The sequence below is a fragment of the Metopolophium dirhodum genome, chromosome 1, assembly GCF_019925205.1.
Source record: "Metopolophium dirhodum isolate CAU chromosome 1, ASM1992520v1, whole genome shotgun sequence".
NCBI lineage: Eukaryota > Metazoa > Arthropoda > Insecta > Hemiptera > Aphididae > Metopolophium > Metopolophium dirhodum.
In genome coordinates, this window is record NC_083560.1 from 12,644,100 (window position 1) to 12,663,698 (window position 19,599).

At 29.9% G+C, this 19,599-nt stretch overlaps 1 protein-coding gene across 1 annotated transcript; it reads left to right on the forward strand.

Moving 5' to 3' along the window:
• The first annotated feature begins 9,364 nt into the window (after positions 1–9,364).
• LOC132953704 (zinc finger BED domain-containing protein 5-like) lies at positions 9,365–9,727 on the forward strand. Its single transcript, XM_061026075.1, has one exon. It carries the CDS (start codon positions 9,365–9,367, stop codon positions 9,725–9,727), a length of 363 nt encoding a protein of 120 aa, XP_060882058.1.
• Positions 9,728–19,599: the final 9,872 nt, after the last annotated feature.

Consider the following 19,599-nt stretch of genomic DNA (forward strand, 5'->3'; position numbering starts at 1 on the left):
GAAAATTCTGCCAAAACCCAACACACACGTGTTCCCCCCTACTACTACCAACAATACAATACACCTAACCAAAACCATACACCAAAAAACCATACAGCTAATGGCCATAGTTGCCGGGCTTACGATCAAAAAAAAAAAAAAAACTACCTACTGAAATATAATCATGGCAATAATAATTTTTTTTTACATATCATTATTATTTCAGAATATTATTGTTATATAATAGTATCTATATGATTGGTTAGACTATTTTATTTTGATTTCGACATGGAAATATAGGCGTTCATAAACTATTATAAATCAATGAATAATAATTAATAAACCTTCAATGACCATCGTTATTTGTATCACCATTCGCCAACCAATTACCTACCGGGGATAATGCAAAAGTTATCAGTATATTTGTTTGATTTGTTCAAACAGTAAAATATGATCATACTAATATTCCAAGGTTCACTCGAAACATTAAAACGATAATTACTATTCTATTACATATTAGTTTAATATGTTTAGTCGACGAATTATAATAATACCATAATAAGTAGGTACCTAGTAGGTACCTACGTCTGTCAACGATTTGCTGCGCATGTAATTATTTCCACATAGGTACATTGGTAGTCGCGTATATACATGGCGGATATCGTATTTATTTTATTAACACACGATGTTGTGTTTAGTATAGTGAAAATAATTTTCCCTATTATTTAACGTTGGAATACAGTCTATCCATATCACTGAACAAGGGGGGCGAGAAGACTTTACAGCGCCGGTCTTGTATTTGATCATTCGATTACAGTCGTCTTTGTGAAATAAAAACATGTAGCCAGTAGATATGTTCGTGTCCATTATACAGTTGATTTTTGAGCATGCTCATTCATAATTTCTTATTATATAATAAACTTAGGTACTATTAATTTATCATATTGATATTTTGTCATTTTAATTTTAAAAAAATACTAAGATAATTACGAATAAAAATTTGATAAAAAAAACTAAATTTTCAATAATAATAACAAAAATAAAGATACTAAATGAGCATTATTATAAAATCACCGCACATTAACAGTTAATGGTCTTATCGAATTAAAGGCAAGTGTACTTCTGTAAGAGTAGGTATTGTGAAGTAAATAAAACACCTATCAAATTGTTAATATACTTACTATGAATATAGTTAGAATATAAGACAATTAGACAGCTTATGATATTACTAAGTAGATTGATGATATTGTTGTGAATAAAGTAATTTATATACAACAATATTTACGTGGAACCTTGTTTAAGATTTTTAATACTTAACTATAAAAGTAGAACATTTTATAAATTTTTAACTACAAAATAATTATTACAATTTCATTTTGATAAATTTTGTCAAAACTTTAAATGCTCATAAAAAAAATGCATATACATTTTCAATATTTTTAATTTTTTGTTGTAACAATATATCAGGAACTTTGTATTAAATTCTCACGCTTCTTGAACAACAAATAAATAGTTATTATTATTTATAGAAAAAAATTTAAAAAATTTATATTTTTAATTTTCTGTAAACAGCTCAAAACAATGAGAAATTAAACATTCAGTCAATTTTTCATGTATCAACAGTTATTTGTTTTTGAATTACAACAAAATAACAAAATCGATACATGAGAAATCGAGTAAATATCTAATGTTGTACAAATTTTAAAATCAAACGCTCATAAAAATGTAATTTGTCTTTCCGGTAGAGATTTTGTTATTGATAAAGATAGATAAACTTATAAGAAATCTTGTATTAAATTTTCAAATATTAGATTTGAATAGAATATTTTTTATGAATTTATAACTCAAAATAATTTGCACATTTTCGTGATTTTTACGTGTTTTGTCGACATTTGAACTTTATTATGCTTATAAAAAAAAATTGTATTTATGGATTTTTATTTTTTTCAAATGTCATTGTAACAACATATCAGGAGCTTTGTATTCAATGTTTAAGGTTTTTTACCCAACAAATACAATTTTCTTGTCATTTATAGAAAAAAAAAATAATACAATTGTAAACTGTAAATCTCTGTATACAGTTCATAACACATCGAAATATTTTGAAAAATGTATAAAGTATAGATAATGCTAATATAAACAACCAGTGATAATTTTTTTCAGAATCATTTTTTTTAGAGTTACACCAAAAAACAAAATCCATTTGCTCGAATTTTTTCTTATTAGATTCTGAGTGGAACGATTGATTTTACAATGATGTGTGTTTTTTTATTTTTATTTTTATTTTTGTGTCTGTGTACACGATTAGTTGTGGAAATAATGCTTCGATTTTCAACTTCAGTATCTTGTTTGATGGGAAAGTGAAACTAGTTGCAACTTTTGGGAGGTAAAAATTTAAAATTCCCAATAGTTTTCAAAAACGCCCGGAAAAACGGGAAAATTGGTTTTTGACAAAGGCTGACTGACTTCCCAGCTGACATTGAAAATCAAAGCATTATTTCGATTACTCATCGTATAGGTACACAGGCAATAATATAATAATAATAATCATTAAATTTTATATTTTTTTTATTCTTATTATTATTGACAGCTCTATTGAACGATTATGGCTTCAGGGATTTTTTTTGTCCTTGATTCGTGTATGCATGTGTAATTGGAGGTTAAGGGTAAATGTGATGCGTATATCCATCATCTGCTTTAAATATTATTATGATTTATATTTTTAAATACTGTCCAAATAGGACAGTAAATTTGGTTAGATTTTTTTCTATATAATATTATTGTGAGACTAATAGACTATAGACTATATTATATTATATATACTATACAAATTCTATACTATATGCATTATGCATATACACTACTGCATATACTATACTAGTCTATAGAAATATTATGTGTGTGGAGTTAAAATCTTAGAGTATAGAGTGTAGACACACTATTTACATTATTCTGTGAAAATCATCGAGAATGCTCTTTATTATTTAATTTTAAATATGATTTATTACTGTTCTGCTAGTACAAATTGTTGATTATGGTCATTGAAATTTTCGAGACTTTAAGTAAAAAAACGTTCGTTACCTATGCAGTGCTAAATCGAAATCACGGGTAATTCAGTACCCCTCAAGGTGGAACCGATAACTTTATGGGCATATATAATAATTATAACAATATACTATTACGCAATATTACCGCAGTATTATAATATACACGGCTACATTTTGGTGTACAAAAGAAATTTTTTTGTAGATAGGTATTATTATAATTTACACAATATTATTATGTGTAATATAATTAAACTGAACACGACTATATTCAACAAATGTGCCATTATTCTGCACTCTGCAGCGAAAAGTTTATACAAACCTTAGAATATATGCACTATACGAAATAATATAATACCATAAACTATATCATTGTGTTCGGCATATGGCAGCTGTGAGTGTATTTATACCTACAAGTATAGTGGTAGTATCCGACGTAAGTTTTAGTGCAGGATTGAGAACTCTCGCCAAATGTTCACTCTCTCATTTCGCCTGGAAGTTTCGTAGATACCTAAGATACCTTTATAATATAATGAGAACCTATATTAAAGGGCTGTGTGTCACTGCATAGGTAAAGAACGTTTTTTTACTTTAAGTCTCGGAAATTTCAATGACCATAATAGACAACCTACGAGTGTAGTGACTAGAATGTGCGTGTGGCGTGTGTGACCGGTGACGGTAGGTTTGTCACACACCTCGGTCGAGTATCGGAATCTCTCGTGCGTTTGTGTGGCGGGGGACAGACGTTGATATTGTTGTTGTAAACGTGCACGCATGCGCGACGGACAGGGGACGTGCTATACTCCGGCCCACGAGAGGTATTTTTTAGAATTTTTTAAAATATGAATATTTTTTTGATTAAATTCATTAGGAACGTAATAACATTTTTTTAAATTAAGTTTTAGGACATTTTCTGACATGAGTATATTTACTACTCATATAATGTAAAAAAATTGTTGTCCTACGTTAAGGTAGCATTATTTATTTATTTATTTATTTTTTGGTCAGGTTTATCTGTTACACCTTGTATATGTTTTACATAATTCGTAAATTCTAAATTATGAACGAAACGAAATCATTTTTATATTTGAACATCGTATTATAGTAATTAAATAATTAAATAATTATTGTTTCAGTTTGTTGGAAGAGGGCAAAAACAGAATATTGTGAATTTATACAAGTCAAAAAAACATCAACAGCCAGACATAAAGTATAAAGATATGATAGCATCTATTTCAAAAGAAATTGGGTTTGGAAAGCGTACAGTGATAACCATAATAAGTGAGTACAAAAATACAGGACAGTTGAAGTCGCCGTGTAAAACAAAAATCCGCCCCAAAATCAATGACAAAATTGACGATTTTGACAAAAACGCAATTCGTCAAAAAATTCATGGATTTTGGTTTAGAGGTGAAATCCCAACTTTAAGGAAAATTTTCAATGCTATTGATGAGGATCCAGATATTCCGAGTTTACCTAGAACCTCTTTACAGCGGATATTGAAAGAGTTAAATTTTGAATATACAAAAAGGAATCGGAATAGTGCGCTTACGGAAAGAGGAGATCTCGTTGTTTGGCGACAAAAATATATTGAGGACATAAGGCAATATCGGAGTGAAGGTCGTACAATATATTTCCTTGATGAAACGTGGGTAAACGCAGGGGAATGTAGCAGTAGAGTATGGATTGACACTTCGGTAAAATCTCATAGGGATGCATTCCTGAAAGGACTATCTACAGGCCCCAAAAATCCATCAGGTAAAGGCAAACGTCTAATAGTTGTCCATATTGGTTCAGCAGATGGTTTCGTCGAGGGGGGTCTATTGTGTTTTGAGTCGAAAAAAAACACAGCAGACTACCACGACGAAATGAATGGCGACACGTTTTACGAATGGTTTTGTGGAGTTCTGCCTCGATTAAAGGAAAATTCAATAATAGTTATGGACAACGCATCGTACCATTCTGTCAAAAAAGACCCGGTTCCCACAGTGGCTTGGAAAAAAGAAGACATAATAAATTGGTTAAAGTCTAAAGACATTGTTTTCGATAAACCGATGGTGAAATTTCGATTGCTTGATAAGGTAAACGAAATTAAACCTCTTCACACTAAATATGTAATTGACGAAGAGGCTTTGAAAACAAATCGACATGTATTACGTTTGCCACCTTACCATGCCGAACTTAATCCTATAGAACTTGCGTGGTCTGTAGTGAAGAATCATGTTAAACAAAATAATACAACATTTAAACTAAATTATGTTAAAAAATTGCTGATCGAAGGTGTCCAGAAAGTGACTTCTGACATGTGGGCCAATTTCGTTAATCATACTATTAAAGAAGAAGACAAATTGTATGAAATTGACTTCATCACTGAAAATATGCTGGATAATGAAGAATCACATTCACATATAATGACTATAACTGGTGACACTTCTTCTGATTTTTCTGACGAGTAATTATTGTAAAATATATACCTAATTAATAAATGTGACTTAAATATTTTTTTGTATTTATATACTAAATATTATATTTTTGTTATTATCCGATTCTAAAATATAATATTTATAAAAGTGACTTACATTTTTTTTTGTATTTATGTACTAATAATAAGTATATTTTTTGTTTTTTCATACAGTTGTAAAATATATTATTAATACTAACATAACTAAATCACTTTTGAATACCTACCTAAACGTGAAATATTACGTTATAGTATACATATTATGTAGGTACTTATATACTTTAAATTTTACATGTTTTGATACTTTTACGTACAATTTTGTAAATATTGAATATTTAAAAATAAAAATGAATTTTAATTAACATTTGTTCCACTCGTGCTATACGTTAATATTATGAATCACAATATATTATAATCACTCTGTATAGCGCTTGTTTCGCGCTGTATGCACGCCACAACCCGACACTGAATGACACAAAGTAGGGGAATAGAGGTCTCGGAATGGTCGCAGCCGGCAGTCTCCATGCGCGAAACGGGTTACTTCTCTCGTGGGCCGGAGTATATAGCGTGGGGGCGCGAACGCGCGTGTGTGTGTCCGTGTGTGTGTGCGTATCATATTGTATACATTGTTTAATAGGTCTAAAAGGTATTTTATTAAAATATCCATGTAGGTACTCTAAAATATATAATATTTCTTATAATAATAATAAACGTTTTTCTGTTTGTTTGACAATAAAAAAATTACCTATTGAAATATAATCGCGGCAATAATAATTTTTTTTTACATATCATTATTATTTCAGAATATTATTGTTATATAATAGTATCTATATGATTGGTTAGACTATTTTATTTTGATTTCGACATGGAAATATAGGCGTTCATAAACTATTATAAATCAATGAATAATAAGCCTTCAATGACCATCGTTATTTGTATCACCATTCGCCAACCAATTACCTACCGGGGATAATGCAAAAGTTATCAGTATATTTGTTTGATTTGTTCAAACAGTAAAATATGATCATACTAATCTACTAAATCGTAAAATATATTTAGTTCATATTATAATTAATATCACTATAATTAAGTAAAATGGAAATTTTCAAGACTCAAAAGATACAAATTTGTCATAAAATATTTGAATTATCACACCATATGTTTATAAAGGTGAACAGTCAATACAACAAACTTTTTATTACATTACAACAACTAAAAAATATATAAAAATCTAAATGACAAGGTGCTAGATTGGCCATCGATCAAAACATTAATGATCAAAGTGGGTATAAGTTAGCTATGGACCTTCCAGAATAGGATGTCTTAAATAACTCGAAAGAGAGCAATATTTGATCAAGTAAATTTGATAAACTACTCAATTTTATGTTATAATATTTTTTTTTTTAACCGTGTGTGAGAAAGGTAAAAATACTTAGGAAAAACAGGGTAGACTACAAAATATGGTCTAACAAGCCTTGGGTGGGCAATGGGACTGTGTGGTATACGCTCATGAAAATTGTTGTCAATGGGACGAGAATACTAATTGTGTTTATACTATATAAAGTACCCTTAAGTTTAAATGGCCAAACCCTTGTTAATATTAACTTATAACAACAATAAATTTGGTTTTTTTAGCGACCTAGAGTTGATGCTCAAATGTATTATGTAATAATATTTAATATTTGAAAAAATGATTGCATGGTCACATGAGTATTTGTTATCATACTATCACAGTAATAATATGTTACGAATACGCTTGGGCACACCACACTACCATCCTAACATATTATGATATCGGTGAAGAAGTTATCAATTCAACAAATTTAATTTCAACCAACATTTTTATGTGTAGATATTTAAAATTACCTATGTCAAATAAATATTCACATAATATCTTATTATATTTTTCATATTTTATAAATTCAGATGAATATCAAGTTAAAAAATATTCATCCATCAAACAATAAACAACGAAATTCAATACTTAATTCAATGGAGAAACTGTGGGTTAAATCAAAACACATGGAAACCAGAAGAAAACCGAAAAAGTTAAGTGTTTTGATAGTAATAATAAAATAGAAAAATAATTTGAATAATAATAATAGAGTATATTTAACATATTCAGTGCAAGGTATAACACACTTACGGTCACACCGTTTACATACCTATTATAATATTTTCCTAACAGACCGGTCTCAGAATATACCTATACATAATATATAAATAGTTTATATCTACTGTAATGATATGCTGACACACCATTATAATAAACTAAAATTTTACAGAATAATAAACAACGGCCAGACTGTCGCTTGTAGAAATCGGTCGCATCAAATAAAACCATTAACAACGGCAGTTAAGATATCGGCACGCACTCATAACAATATTACGTAGGATGTGTGTGACTTTATTTTATGCTAACGCCAAAGAAAAATCTAGTTCCCAGGCCCACGATAAATTGGTGACAAAGCCACCCACCACTCTCTGGTCAGCAGCCTCGAGTCCGTCCCTTAAATCAGTGCATGAGCACCAACCACCAGAGTAACAACCTCTCAAGTCCCAAAAAACCGATTTCGTCGAGCGACAACTGGACTCCTAATGCGAGCAATAATCAGTGCGTTCTTTAATTCAATTTGTGTATTTGAAGTATTACTTTGTTTTATCTAAAACCTAAAACTCCTACAAAATTATCTACAAACAACTGCGAATCAGGTAAGGCATATAAAATAATATTTTATGTTGATTGCAGTTAATACATTGTATGTGCTTTTTTTCCATAAAATTTTATTGTATGGTATATTTGATCTAATTCTCGAATAAACGATCTCGAGAGCCCAACGAACACCTGGTGGAAGGTATTAGCGTAATTTTACTACTCTAACTTTTACCATTTTAATATAACTATCGACAGGAGTCGTATTTATATTTTATCTCATTTCTACATTATAACCCTACATCATAGCAGTAATAGTAATTTACGTAAAATAAAGATATTACAATATTCCGACAATATACCGGCGGCTATATATCAAAAGATACAATAATAATTAACGTTACCCGACCGCATACGCATTTGACAGGAAAGTTGATGCCGCCGCTCGTCCAGCGTCGACCATTGACCGATATTGTGATTTGACTAAATTACGCCGATCTCGTAACACAATAAGAATACGCTTGGGCACACCACACTACCATCCTAACATATTATGATATCGGTGAAGAAGTTATCAATTCAACAAATTTAATTTCAACCAACATTTTTATGTGTAGATATTTAAAATTACCTATTTCAAATAAATATTCACATAATATCTTATTATATTTTTCATAATATATAAATTCAGATGAATATCAAGTTAAAAAATATTCATCCATCAAACAATAAACAACGAAATACAATACTTAATTCAATGGAGAAACTGTGGGTTAAATCAAAACACATGGAAACCAGAAGAAAACCGAAAAAATCAAAACAAAAATGATCAACTTAGACCAGCGGTTCCCAACCTGGGGGGCGTATACACATCGCTGGGGAGGCGCAAGCAGTCATCACAAAGTAAAATTTTTATTTATCAAATTTTATTATATTTAAAATTAAGAGAAAAAATGAAAAATTAATAAAGACTGGTTATCGTTATGGAATATAGATTATAGAATATAGGGTCGTTAAAGTCGATAAAGTAATCGATAAAGATTACAAGTGTTTAGCCATAGTTAGGTGCCATGCCACATCGTCCGTAAATTAATCAGTACGATAAGAAAAAGCCAGGGGAAAAAACTATTAGATTAGTTTAGACTCGATTTAGTTTTATTTTGCAGTTGCTCAGTGCACGTCAGTGTCGTAGTACGTAGTCGTCGCGAGTGCACGTATATCAAAGTAATGGCTCCTCCGAAAATAAGAACGTATATCGATGATTATGTCAAATTTGGTTTTACGTTCATTGAAAAAGATGGTGTCCAAAAGCCTCAGTGTGTTATTTGTCACGTTGTATTAAGTAATGATGCCCTCCGACCTAGTCGACTAGAACGACATTTAACCACAGCTCATCCGATGCTAAAAGGAAAACCTAAAGAGTTTTTTGTTGCTAAAAACAATTCTTCAAGTAAAATGAAAATTGACCATACCGGTGAGTTTCAACAGAATAATGAAAAAATTGTTGAAGCTTCATATCACATCGCCTTCATGGTGGCTCAGCAAAAGAAACCCCATACCTTATGTTATTTGTCACGTTGTATTAAGTAACGATGCCCTCCGACCTAGTCGACTAGAACGACATTTAACCACAGCTCATCCGATGCTAAAAGGAAAACCTAAAGAGTTTTTTGTTGCTAAAAAAAATTCTTCAAGTAAAATGAAAATTGACCATACCGGTGAGTTTCAACAGAATAATGAAAAAATTGTTGAAGCTTCATATCACATCGCCTTCATGGGGGCTCAGCAAAAGAAACCCCATACCTTGGGTGAAACATTAATTAAACCTAGCATACTTAAAGCTGTTGAAATAGTACTTGGCGAAGAAAGCAAAAGGAAAATAGCTCAATTATCTCTTTCAGATAATACAGTGAAACGACGTATAGACGTAAGTCTTAGACGGAAACGAAAAATATCTAATTCGAGTTATATTTAAAATATATTTACGCTAGGATTATATCGGACCGATAACCTATCGTCTGGCGTTAAACTCATTGCCCGAGCGGCACGTCGTCATGAATTATTATTTGGACGTAATATTACAATATATAATTTGTGACACTCAGAATTTGATTTTGTTGTGTTTCATCATTAACTCGATTCTAACCAGACACTTCGACAGGAACACGATCGACCTTACTACATTCAACTCTCATCGTCCAGGTAAAAATATAAATAATTAAATACCTACTTAATATTTCAATAATCGAATCAAAAATATGAATATATAAGTAAAATATGCGTTTTACGGTTTAGTGGAATTTGTTTCTTCGCCTTATGAAGAGAATACACATATCCAATATGATTATTGCTCACGGTTTTGAAGGCAACAAATATTATTTTCTACAGGCGCCGCCGTTTCGGCTAATGATAATTTTTTTAAATGGACACTGACCAAAGAAATGAAAGGAACAACGTACATAGCACACAATTCAAAAGCTTACGACACTGTTGTAATAAGATGGTAATTATTTATATCAACAAGTCACTGTTGTTGCCACTGGTCACTTCTAGCCTCTCTGCCTAAGAGTGCAATTAATGTTTTTGTCATTATGTAATAAAAAATATAGTTTTGTGTTTAATATCGAAATACTAAATGTGTTAATGAAGTCTTAACATAACAGATTCGAGTATCCGTCATCGGACCGTCGGACCGATAGCATATCGTCTGACGTTGAACCCATTGCCCGAGCGGCACCTCATGTATTATTATAAGGTCGTAATATTGCTATAAATATTTTGTGACACTCAGAAAGTGTTTGTTTTGTGTTTTTTCATCACCTCGATCCTAACCAGACCCTTCGACCGGAAAAGGATCGACCTTGATTCAATCATCGAGTACACGTCACTACGTATTAAACGAAAAAAAGAACAAATAATATATGTGTTTGGCAATAGTATCATATCTCCTTAGAGTTGATATACTATATAACACGACGCTTACTAATCTCTGAAGTTAAGTGTTTTGATAATAATAATAATAATAATAATAATAGAGTATATTTCACATATTAAGTGCAAGGTATAACACACTTACGGTCACACCGTTTACATGCCACTTATAATAGTTTCCTAATAGAACGGTCTCAGAATATACCTATACATATATAAATAGTATATACCTACATCACAACAGTAATAGTAATTTACGTAGAATAAAGATAATACAATATTCCGACGCTATACCGACGGCTATATATCAAAAGACACAATAATAATTAACGTTACCAGACCGCATACGCATTAGACAGGAAAGTTGATGCCACTGCTCGTTTAATTTCAACCAAAATTTTTATTTGTAGATATTTAAAATTACCTATATCAAATAAATAATCACATATCTTATTATATTTTTAACAATAAATAGCGCAAGCGGTTGATTCTTGAACACAATGGCTCAAGGGAGGGTAGGAAGTGCGCACTTGTGCTGTCGTGTACATGAAAACGGATGTGATTTGGACGAGAATACATGTTTAAAAATACAAAAAGGCTACAAAATTGGCTAAAGACAGTCTGAAACATAGACCAAATACGACGATTAGGGATGTGGGGCAAACGTCTCCAGTTCACCTTCCTGCATCCGCTACTGGTCTACAACAACCCGGCTACCCATACCAGCATACATAATTTTCACAAATTAGAGTCAAGTCTGCAATATTAATTAAAAATTAGAAAAAAAAGTGATGAAAACTGAGAAGTGAAAGAATAGAAAGAAAATATAAAACCCGTTGATCTTCATGTCTGTGATTCTATACTGTAAAAAACATTTCAATAAATGTAATACTATATCCTTGTATACTGATAAATGGTTAAGACGATGATACAACCTTAGTACATTTACATTGTAAAGTTCCATTATTTTTCGTTGTTAGTAATACGTTTTAATAAAGTAAAACTAAGCTAATAGTCTGGTGTTATTTTTATTGGTGGTTTAGACTACACAGTAACAAAATATTCACTCCGAAAAATATTTGAGCAATTGGGTTGTAACGAAACAAAAAGAAGCGAGTGCGTCCGCAGTGCGCACAGTATCGAACAAATGTGAGCCGGACGGTATTAAACCACCGATATACACGGACACAATTTTCCAAATTTATACAGCATTCTCCCTGGACCTGCGTAAGCTGGACGGTATTAACGACACCGTTATACACGGATACGCCACAGATCTTACGATCCATATCCCTTGTACTGACGTCAGTTCACCAAGGAATCGCAATCGTCCCTCCTAGCAGCCTCGATCTCCTCGACCGCAGAGCCGTTACTAAAAACGATTGCCGCCGGATCAGTGCGAACACACACCACGCAACACCGCCAACCCGCAACTGCATCGTCTTTCGAGTTGCTATCACCATATTGTGCCTTCGACTCCAACTACTCAGTGAAGCCACATTTTAATGAATTACCATTTTGAATTTTTCCTTACTCTACCACCGGCTACAACTACATTCAATTCTCATCGTCCAGGTAAAAATATAAATAATTAAATACCTACTTAATATTTCAATAATCAAATTAAAAATATGAATATATTATAAGTAAAATATACATTTTACGGTTTAGTGGAATTTGTTTCTTCGCCGTATGAAGAGAATACACGTATCAAATATGATTATTGCTCACGGTTTTGAAATACTAAATGTGTTAATGAAGTCTTAACAGAACAGACACATATTTCATTATACAGTATGTTTCAAGAAATATGCCGACAGTTAAGTATGAATTAATTCGTAACGGGACAAAAATTATGATGATCGAAATAAAATACGGGGGCTTAAATATTTAACTCATCGATAACCATCATTTTATAGAGTTTAAGCTATATGATTTTACAAAAACATTTGGACTTACGGAAGCAAAAAAAATATTATCTTAATATTAATCTATTTAACTTCAAACATATTATATTAATGTTTATATTTAATACTTAATAGTACCGTTAACATTTAAATATTGATTTCAACCTGGTTAAATTTTCATAGAAAAATCGTAATTATTAATTGAATTGCCAGACATTAGCATTCTATTGATCGGTGCGAATTGACTATAATTATTACGATAAGTAGGTACATAAAACTTTTTGTCACACGTTTATTAGTTTGTTGGACATTTAGAGGTATTTAGCTAAATAGTTCTGTACAAATTATTTGAGAATTCAGTAGTTTATATAACAAAGACACATCATGAAATGTTCTCCTATTTTCAAGCGACTCTATATTTTATCTGCTAGCTAGTTGCTCAAATGAAACGTCAGTTCTATTAGACTCATATGCCAGTACTCACAAAAATCGTTTTTGGACTCGTTTAATTTTACTAATTAGTCCAGCTTGGTAAGGATTCCAAATAACTGAGCCATATTCTAGAATAGAGCGGACTAAAGAACAATATAATGGTATAAAGTATTTTGGATTTTTAAATTCTAAACAGTTTCGTCTTATAAAACCAATTTCTAGAGAGCTTTATTACACATTATGGTTATGTGATTATTAAATGATAATTTATTTGACAATAAAATACCTAGGTCGATAAATATATAAATAAAAAAAGTGAAAGAATAGAAAGAAAATATAAAACACTTAGATCCTCATATTTGTGATTCTATATAGTAAGAAACATTTTGATAATGTGTATAAACGAATTTAATAATATGTTCTTGTATACTGATAAATGGTTAAGACGATGATACAACCTTAGCACATTTACATTGTAAAATTCCATTATTTTTTGTTGTTAGTAATACGCTTAATAAAGTAAAACTAAACCAATAGTCAGTCTGTTGTTATTTTTATTAAGAAATTATCAAAACTTTTTTCTTTTTTTTTTTTTATTTAAATATAATTACAATTTATACACATTCGGTACAATAAGTAATTTTGATCAAAGATTATAAATACATAGTGAGCCTAAAATATATTGGGGGCCCTTAGTAGTGCCACCTGAATAATTATCAAAACTAAAACTTTATTTTACGCTTATTGAGTTTTTATAAATTTTGAAATTTATTAAAAAAATCTTCAAAATCAATTATTTTCTTAATATAACTTTTATATAATGTTTGTATGATATAATATTAAAATAAACAAAAAATATATATTTTTTTTTTAATAATGGTTCAGTATGTTTTAACATTTTGTCACTCTAAACTTATTTGCTAGTAGTATCACTTTTTATTTTTTATTTACTTATTCTATTTTGCGTTATTTAGTATTCCATTATAATTTTTATTCCAGTTTTTTCATAAACATCATAACTGATGAATTGCAGTAATAGCTTAAGTAACATAAATCTTATTTGATTGGTAAATTATTTTTAAATAGTTAATAAAGATAATATTAATTATATAGCTACACTTACACAACCACTATTTGTTAAATATTCTCTACCACACATTTGATTATAATCTTATTGACTGTTAATGTACTGTGTTATATATGTTATATATAACCCCATTGCTTGTAGTCAAATATATATATATATATATACCTTTTGTTTTTAAACTGTAAACACGTTTTACCACGTGCAAATTAGCTAACAGTTACATCCAAACAATTATGTTGGAGCTTATGGGTTTTAATTCAATATTCTTTCAAAAATAATACATTTATGAGCTTACAAATCGTTAGACTATGCCAGGGGCTCATACATATGCGTTTATTTAAGAATATATAAAACCATATCTAAGTACACCATGTTTCAGTTGAATATTTTACTTACAATGATTATCATATTCAACAATATTGACTAATAATAGGTTATATATTATCAGGTATTTTCTTTTTTTTACTTCTTTAATTTTAAAACAAATATATATCAATGTTAATGCAAATGTGGAAGAAAAGAACAAATGGCTATTATACAAGTATTGGTACACAACTAATAGTTTATTAATTATAATTATTAAAATAATATTATATTTATATACAATTTCAAACATTTTGATTTATAAATGGATTATGTGAAGTGTAGTTGAAGTAATAAGCTTTAGTTCATAACTCAGAACCAAATTATATCATACATTTATTATTTTAAATTATGTTAGTGCGTAACGATTCTACCATAAAATGTTTTTATGATGAAATCAACATCAACAAGCGTAAAATATATTTAGTTCATATTATAATTATTATCACTATAATTAAGTAAAATGGAAATTTTCAAGACTCAAAAGATACAAATTTGTCATAAAATAGTTGAATTATCACACCATATGTTTATAAAGGCGAACAGTCATACAACAAACTTTTTATTACATTACAACGACTAAAAAATATATAAAAATCTAAATTACAAGGTGCTAGATTGACCATCGATCAAAACATTAATTATCAAAGTGGGTTATCCTAAAAATACTTAGGAAAAACAGGGTAGACTACAAAATATGGTCTAACAAGCCTTGGGTGGGCAATGGGACTGTGTGGTATACGCTCATGAAAATTGTTGTCAATGGGACGAGAATACTAATTGTGTTTATACTATATAAAGTACCCTTAAGTTTAAATGGCCAAACCCTTGTTAATATTAACTTATAACAACAATAAATTTGGTTTTTTTTAGCGCCCTAGAGTTGATTCTCAAATGTATTATGAAATAATATTTAATATTTGAAAAAATGATTGCATGGTCACATGAGGATTTGTTATCATAGTATCACAGTTATGATATGTTGTGCAGAAGGGTACAAGTCGTTTACCTATTAATTTTATTTTTATTGTATTAAACTAATATAATTACGTTATTTTAATCACAAAACCGTATTGAATAAATCATACAAGATGCTTGATTTCATAAATAGAAATACGCAACAATTAAAAAATTTGTATTGTTCTCTTGTACGTTCTTCCTTGGAATTCGGCTCATTAATTTGTTCACAGAATTTATCGACATATAATAATAAACTTGAAATTGTTGAATACAAATTGTTGAAAAAAGTTGCATATATTCATAATATTCTTATATCTAGAGCAGGGGTCTCCAACCTACGGCCCACGATCCGAATTTGGCCAACCTCGGTTTTTGTATCGGCCCGCCAAGCTAATTAATGTTTTGAAAATAATATGTTTAATATATTATTCTCATTTAATTTTGATTGTTTTTAATTTATTGAATTAATTAAATACAATTAATTTATTTTTTTCCTTTTGATATTATTCATAACAGTTTATAATTGTCAAGTAATTTATTGTAATAATTATTCATCTATTTTTGTTTCATTTTTTTATGTTTATTTTATGTATTATTATAAAGGACTTAGGTCAGTTAAATTATTTATAAATAAAAAATAAATATTATAATACCTTACAAATTCTAGAATTATTTACTTACCAAAAAATGTGTACAATTATAAATAAAACAAAAATAAAAAATAAAATAAGATTTACTGAAAAAATAATAATTTTAAAGTTATTTGACTCAACTGATAACAACTGAACTTAATTTTTGGTTTTTAAAAACAATAAAAATACTATATAGATAAAACACCTTAATTGTATTCAGTGGTTATGCCACGATTATGAAATTGGTTGTGGGTGGGAGGGTTATGTGTAAATTAAATCAAGTTTTACAATTTATTTTCATAAATATTTCAAAAATATCTCATGATAAGCGTTAATCTGTTTTTCATTATTTGATAATGACATATCAAAAAAAAAAAAATACAAAAATTACAAAAATAAAAGTATGAGACTTTGGAAACAATGATACAGTTGGCAGTACGATATGGGAACATAAACTATTTTTCATTACTAATCTTGACAAAGACCGCTGTTTTAGTTAAAAAAAGTGACTTACTTCTAGCCCTGAGTATTAGTGACTAGTGAGGCATGATTTAGGACTATAAATTAAATTTTACCGCTCACAACAATAGTAACCAACCACACTGATTCAGATGTAAATTTATTTGGCATGATTTTATAATAGACTCCAATCACATTATTTTTTAAACCCGACTATTTTCAATAACTTTGATTTAGTACTTACTACAAATAGTAAAACAGAATAACAATTAAACTTTGGAAGAACAGTTTAAATTTAAATCATCAACAGGCTGAAAAAAACCAGCCAGACTACTCCTGCTATAAAGTTAACTGACATACAATTTATTGAAACGTAACAACATTATTCGTTTACAAAAAAACAACTCTTATAACTCATATGTTGAAGCTATCACTACCACTAATTGTTATTATTAACAAATAACTCTTAAATATAAATTTCAGTTACAATATTTTATGTTTTTTTATATTGTATTATTATTTTAGGTATAATAATGACCGGACCACCAAATAATATGGTCTTAAGACCATCGTGGAATGAATTCAAACATTTTAGCACCTATGTTGAATATAATCAATAGGTTAATATTTTAAACATGTTAAGCTTATTTATTTTAAATTTCAGTGTCATTTTATTAAAGACCATCATGTCAAATCTGATGAAGTTGGTGGATTAGTTCAACTTGTAATTGAAGAAAATTATAAAGAATTGTTATACAACAACAATCGTAAACCTGAGAAGAAGCTAATATATAGATAACAGACAGCCAAGCAAAAAAAGCCAAGCCTCAAAAAAATTTGTCGAACAATTTTTTTGCGACTTTCAACTGATTTTGAAATTAAAAAACATTGATCAAAGAAGAAAAAAACGGACTACACTAATCACAAGACTATAAATGGGTCAGCATCATACTATGGTAATTCATGTTCATTTATTTGTTAAAATGACAAAGTTATTTTGAATCATAATGAAAAAAATCATCTCTTCCATAATATTTCACTTAAGTCTCCACCGAAAACAAAATGTATTGGATGCGATACTATATTTTCTTTATTAAATGCTCTTCGAATAAGTATTCAAACTAATAAATAGTAAATAATTTATTTTCAATCACCTATTATACCAAAATCTCAATGGAATTTTAAACTGCAAAAAACATGTTTTAAATTCTTTTCAACACTTATAACATTGTATGGGTAATAAAATAAAAGTATTATCACCGTTTTTTTTATAGAAGATTTTTACCAGAAGAAGGAATAATATAATAATAAAAGAACATTGGTATCATCTCAAGGCCATGCAAAGAAATCTTGGTAATTAAGAGGACATGTAAATGACTTTGAAATGCTACTCGACGGTAGATACCTCTAACCACTGACCGAGTTTTGGAAGTACGTTAGATTACTATACTGCTCCCATAACCTCAAGCAAATTTCACGTACATTTATATATATATATACACATACACACACATAAATATATACACAATTAAAGCCTACTAACTGACAGTTATATTCAACGGAAATCAGTAGTTCAAAATCAATATTTTATTGAAAAAAATATGTATTTCAGACCACCTTTTTTAAAGCGGTTACGGTTGCCGAACGCACAAGATAAACTGTCCGGATTATACCTGCTTAACACGTGTTGCACATAATAATAAAATAGGTACTTATTATTAACGCCCGACTATTGCCACCAAAACTATTGTTGAGGTCATACAAACCGGTTCCGATTAAACGCGTTTGACGAATATTTTAAATGCATTTTGAATGCGTAGGTATTAAAATAATATTAACATAGGTATCTAATAAATTGGAAAATAATACGTTAATTAAAATTAAAATTCACAAACGCCAAAGTAGGTACGATAAATAAATACATTTTATTTATACAAGTGTTATTTTCTTGTATAATATAGGGAACAGGTATGAATTTATAATTGACGATAATTATAATCACTATGGATGTTTAGTATTAATAATATGATCATAATACTTACGGTGGTGAGACGGCATCGCTGCAAGTGTGAAAACGACGATGAATCATATCGACTGACCTGGCGGTGACCATCGAAGCAAAATCATAAGTGAAAACGATCCGCGGTGGTTCTGATGGGACACGACATCCCTCCGGTGAACTAATGACTAGAATGTGCGTGTGGCGTGTGTGACCGGCGACGGTAGGTGGCGTGTGGCGTGTGTGACAGTAGGTACGACGTACACCGCAGCCGAGTACAGCACGCCCGGTATCGGAATCTCTCGTGCGTTTGTGTGACGCGGGACAGTCGTCGATAATAATGTTGTACACATGCACGCATGCGCGCCGGACAGGGGACGTAACCTCGCCACGCGCGCGTTAGCGCAAGTGTGTGTGTGTGTGTGTGTGTGTATTTCATAAGGCAAACTGCAAAACATTTTAAATACGCACGTCAATTGAAATATTCAACAAAAAAAAAAATCAGAAATTTTTAGTATGACGCAAAAAATGCAATTTAGAATTCGTAGGTATTAAAATAATATTAACATAGGTATCTAATAAATTGGAAAATAATACGTTAATTAAAATTAAAATTCACAAACGCCAAAGTAGGTACGATAAATAAATACATTTTATTTATACAAGTGTTATTTTCTTGTATAATATAGGGA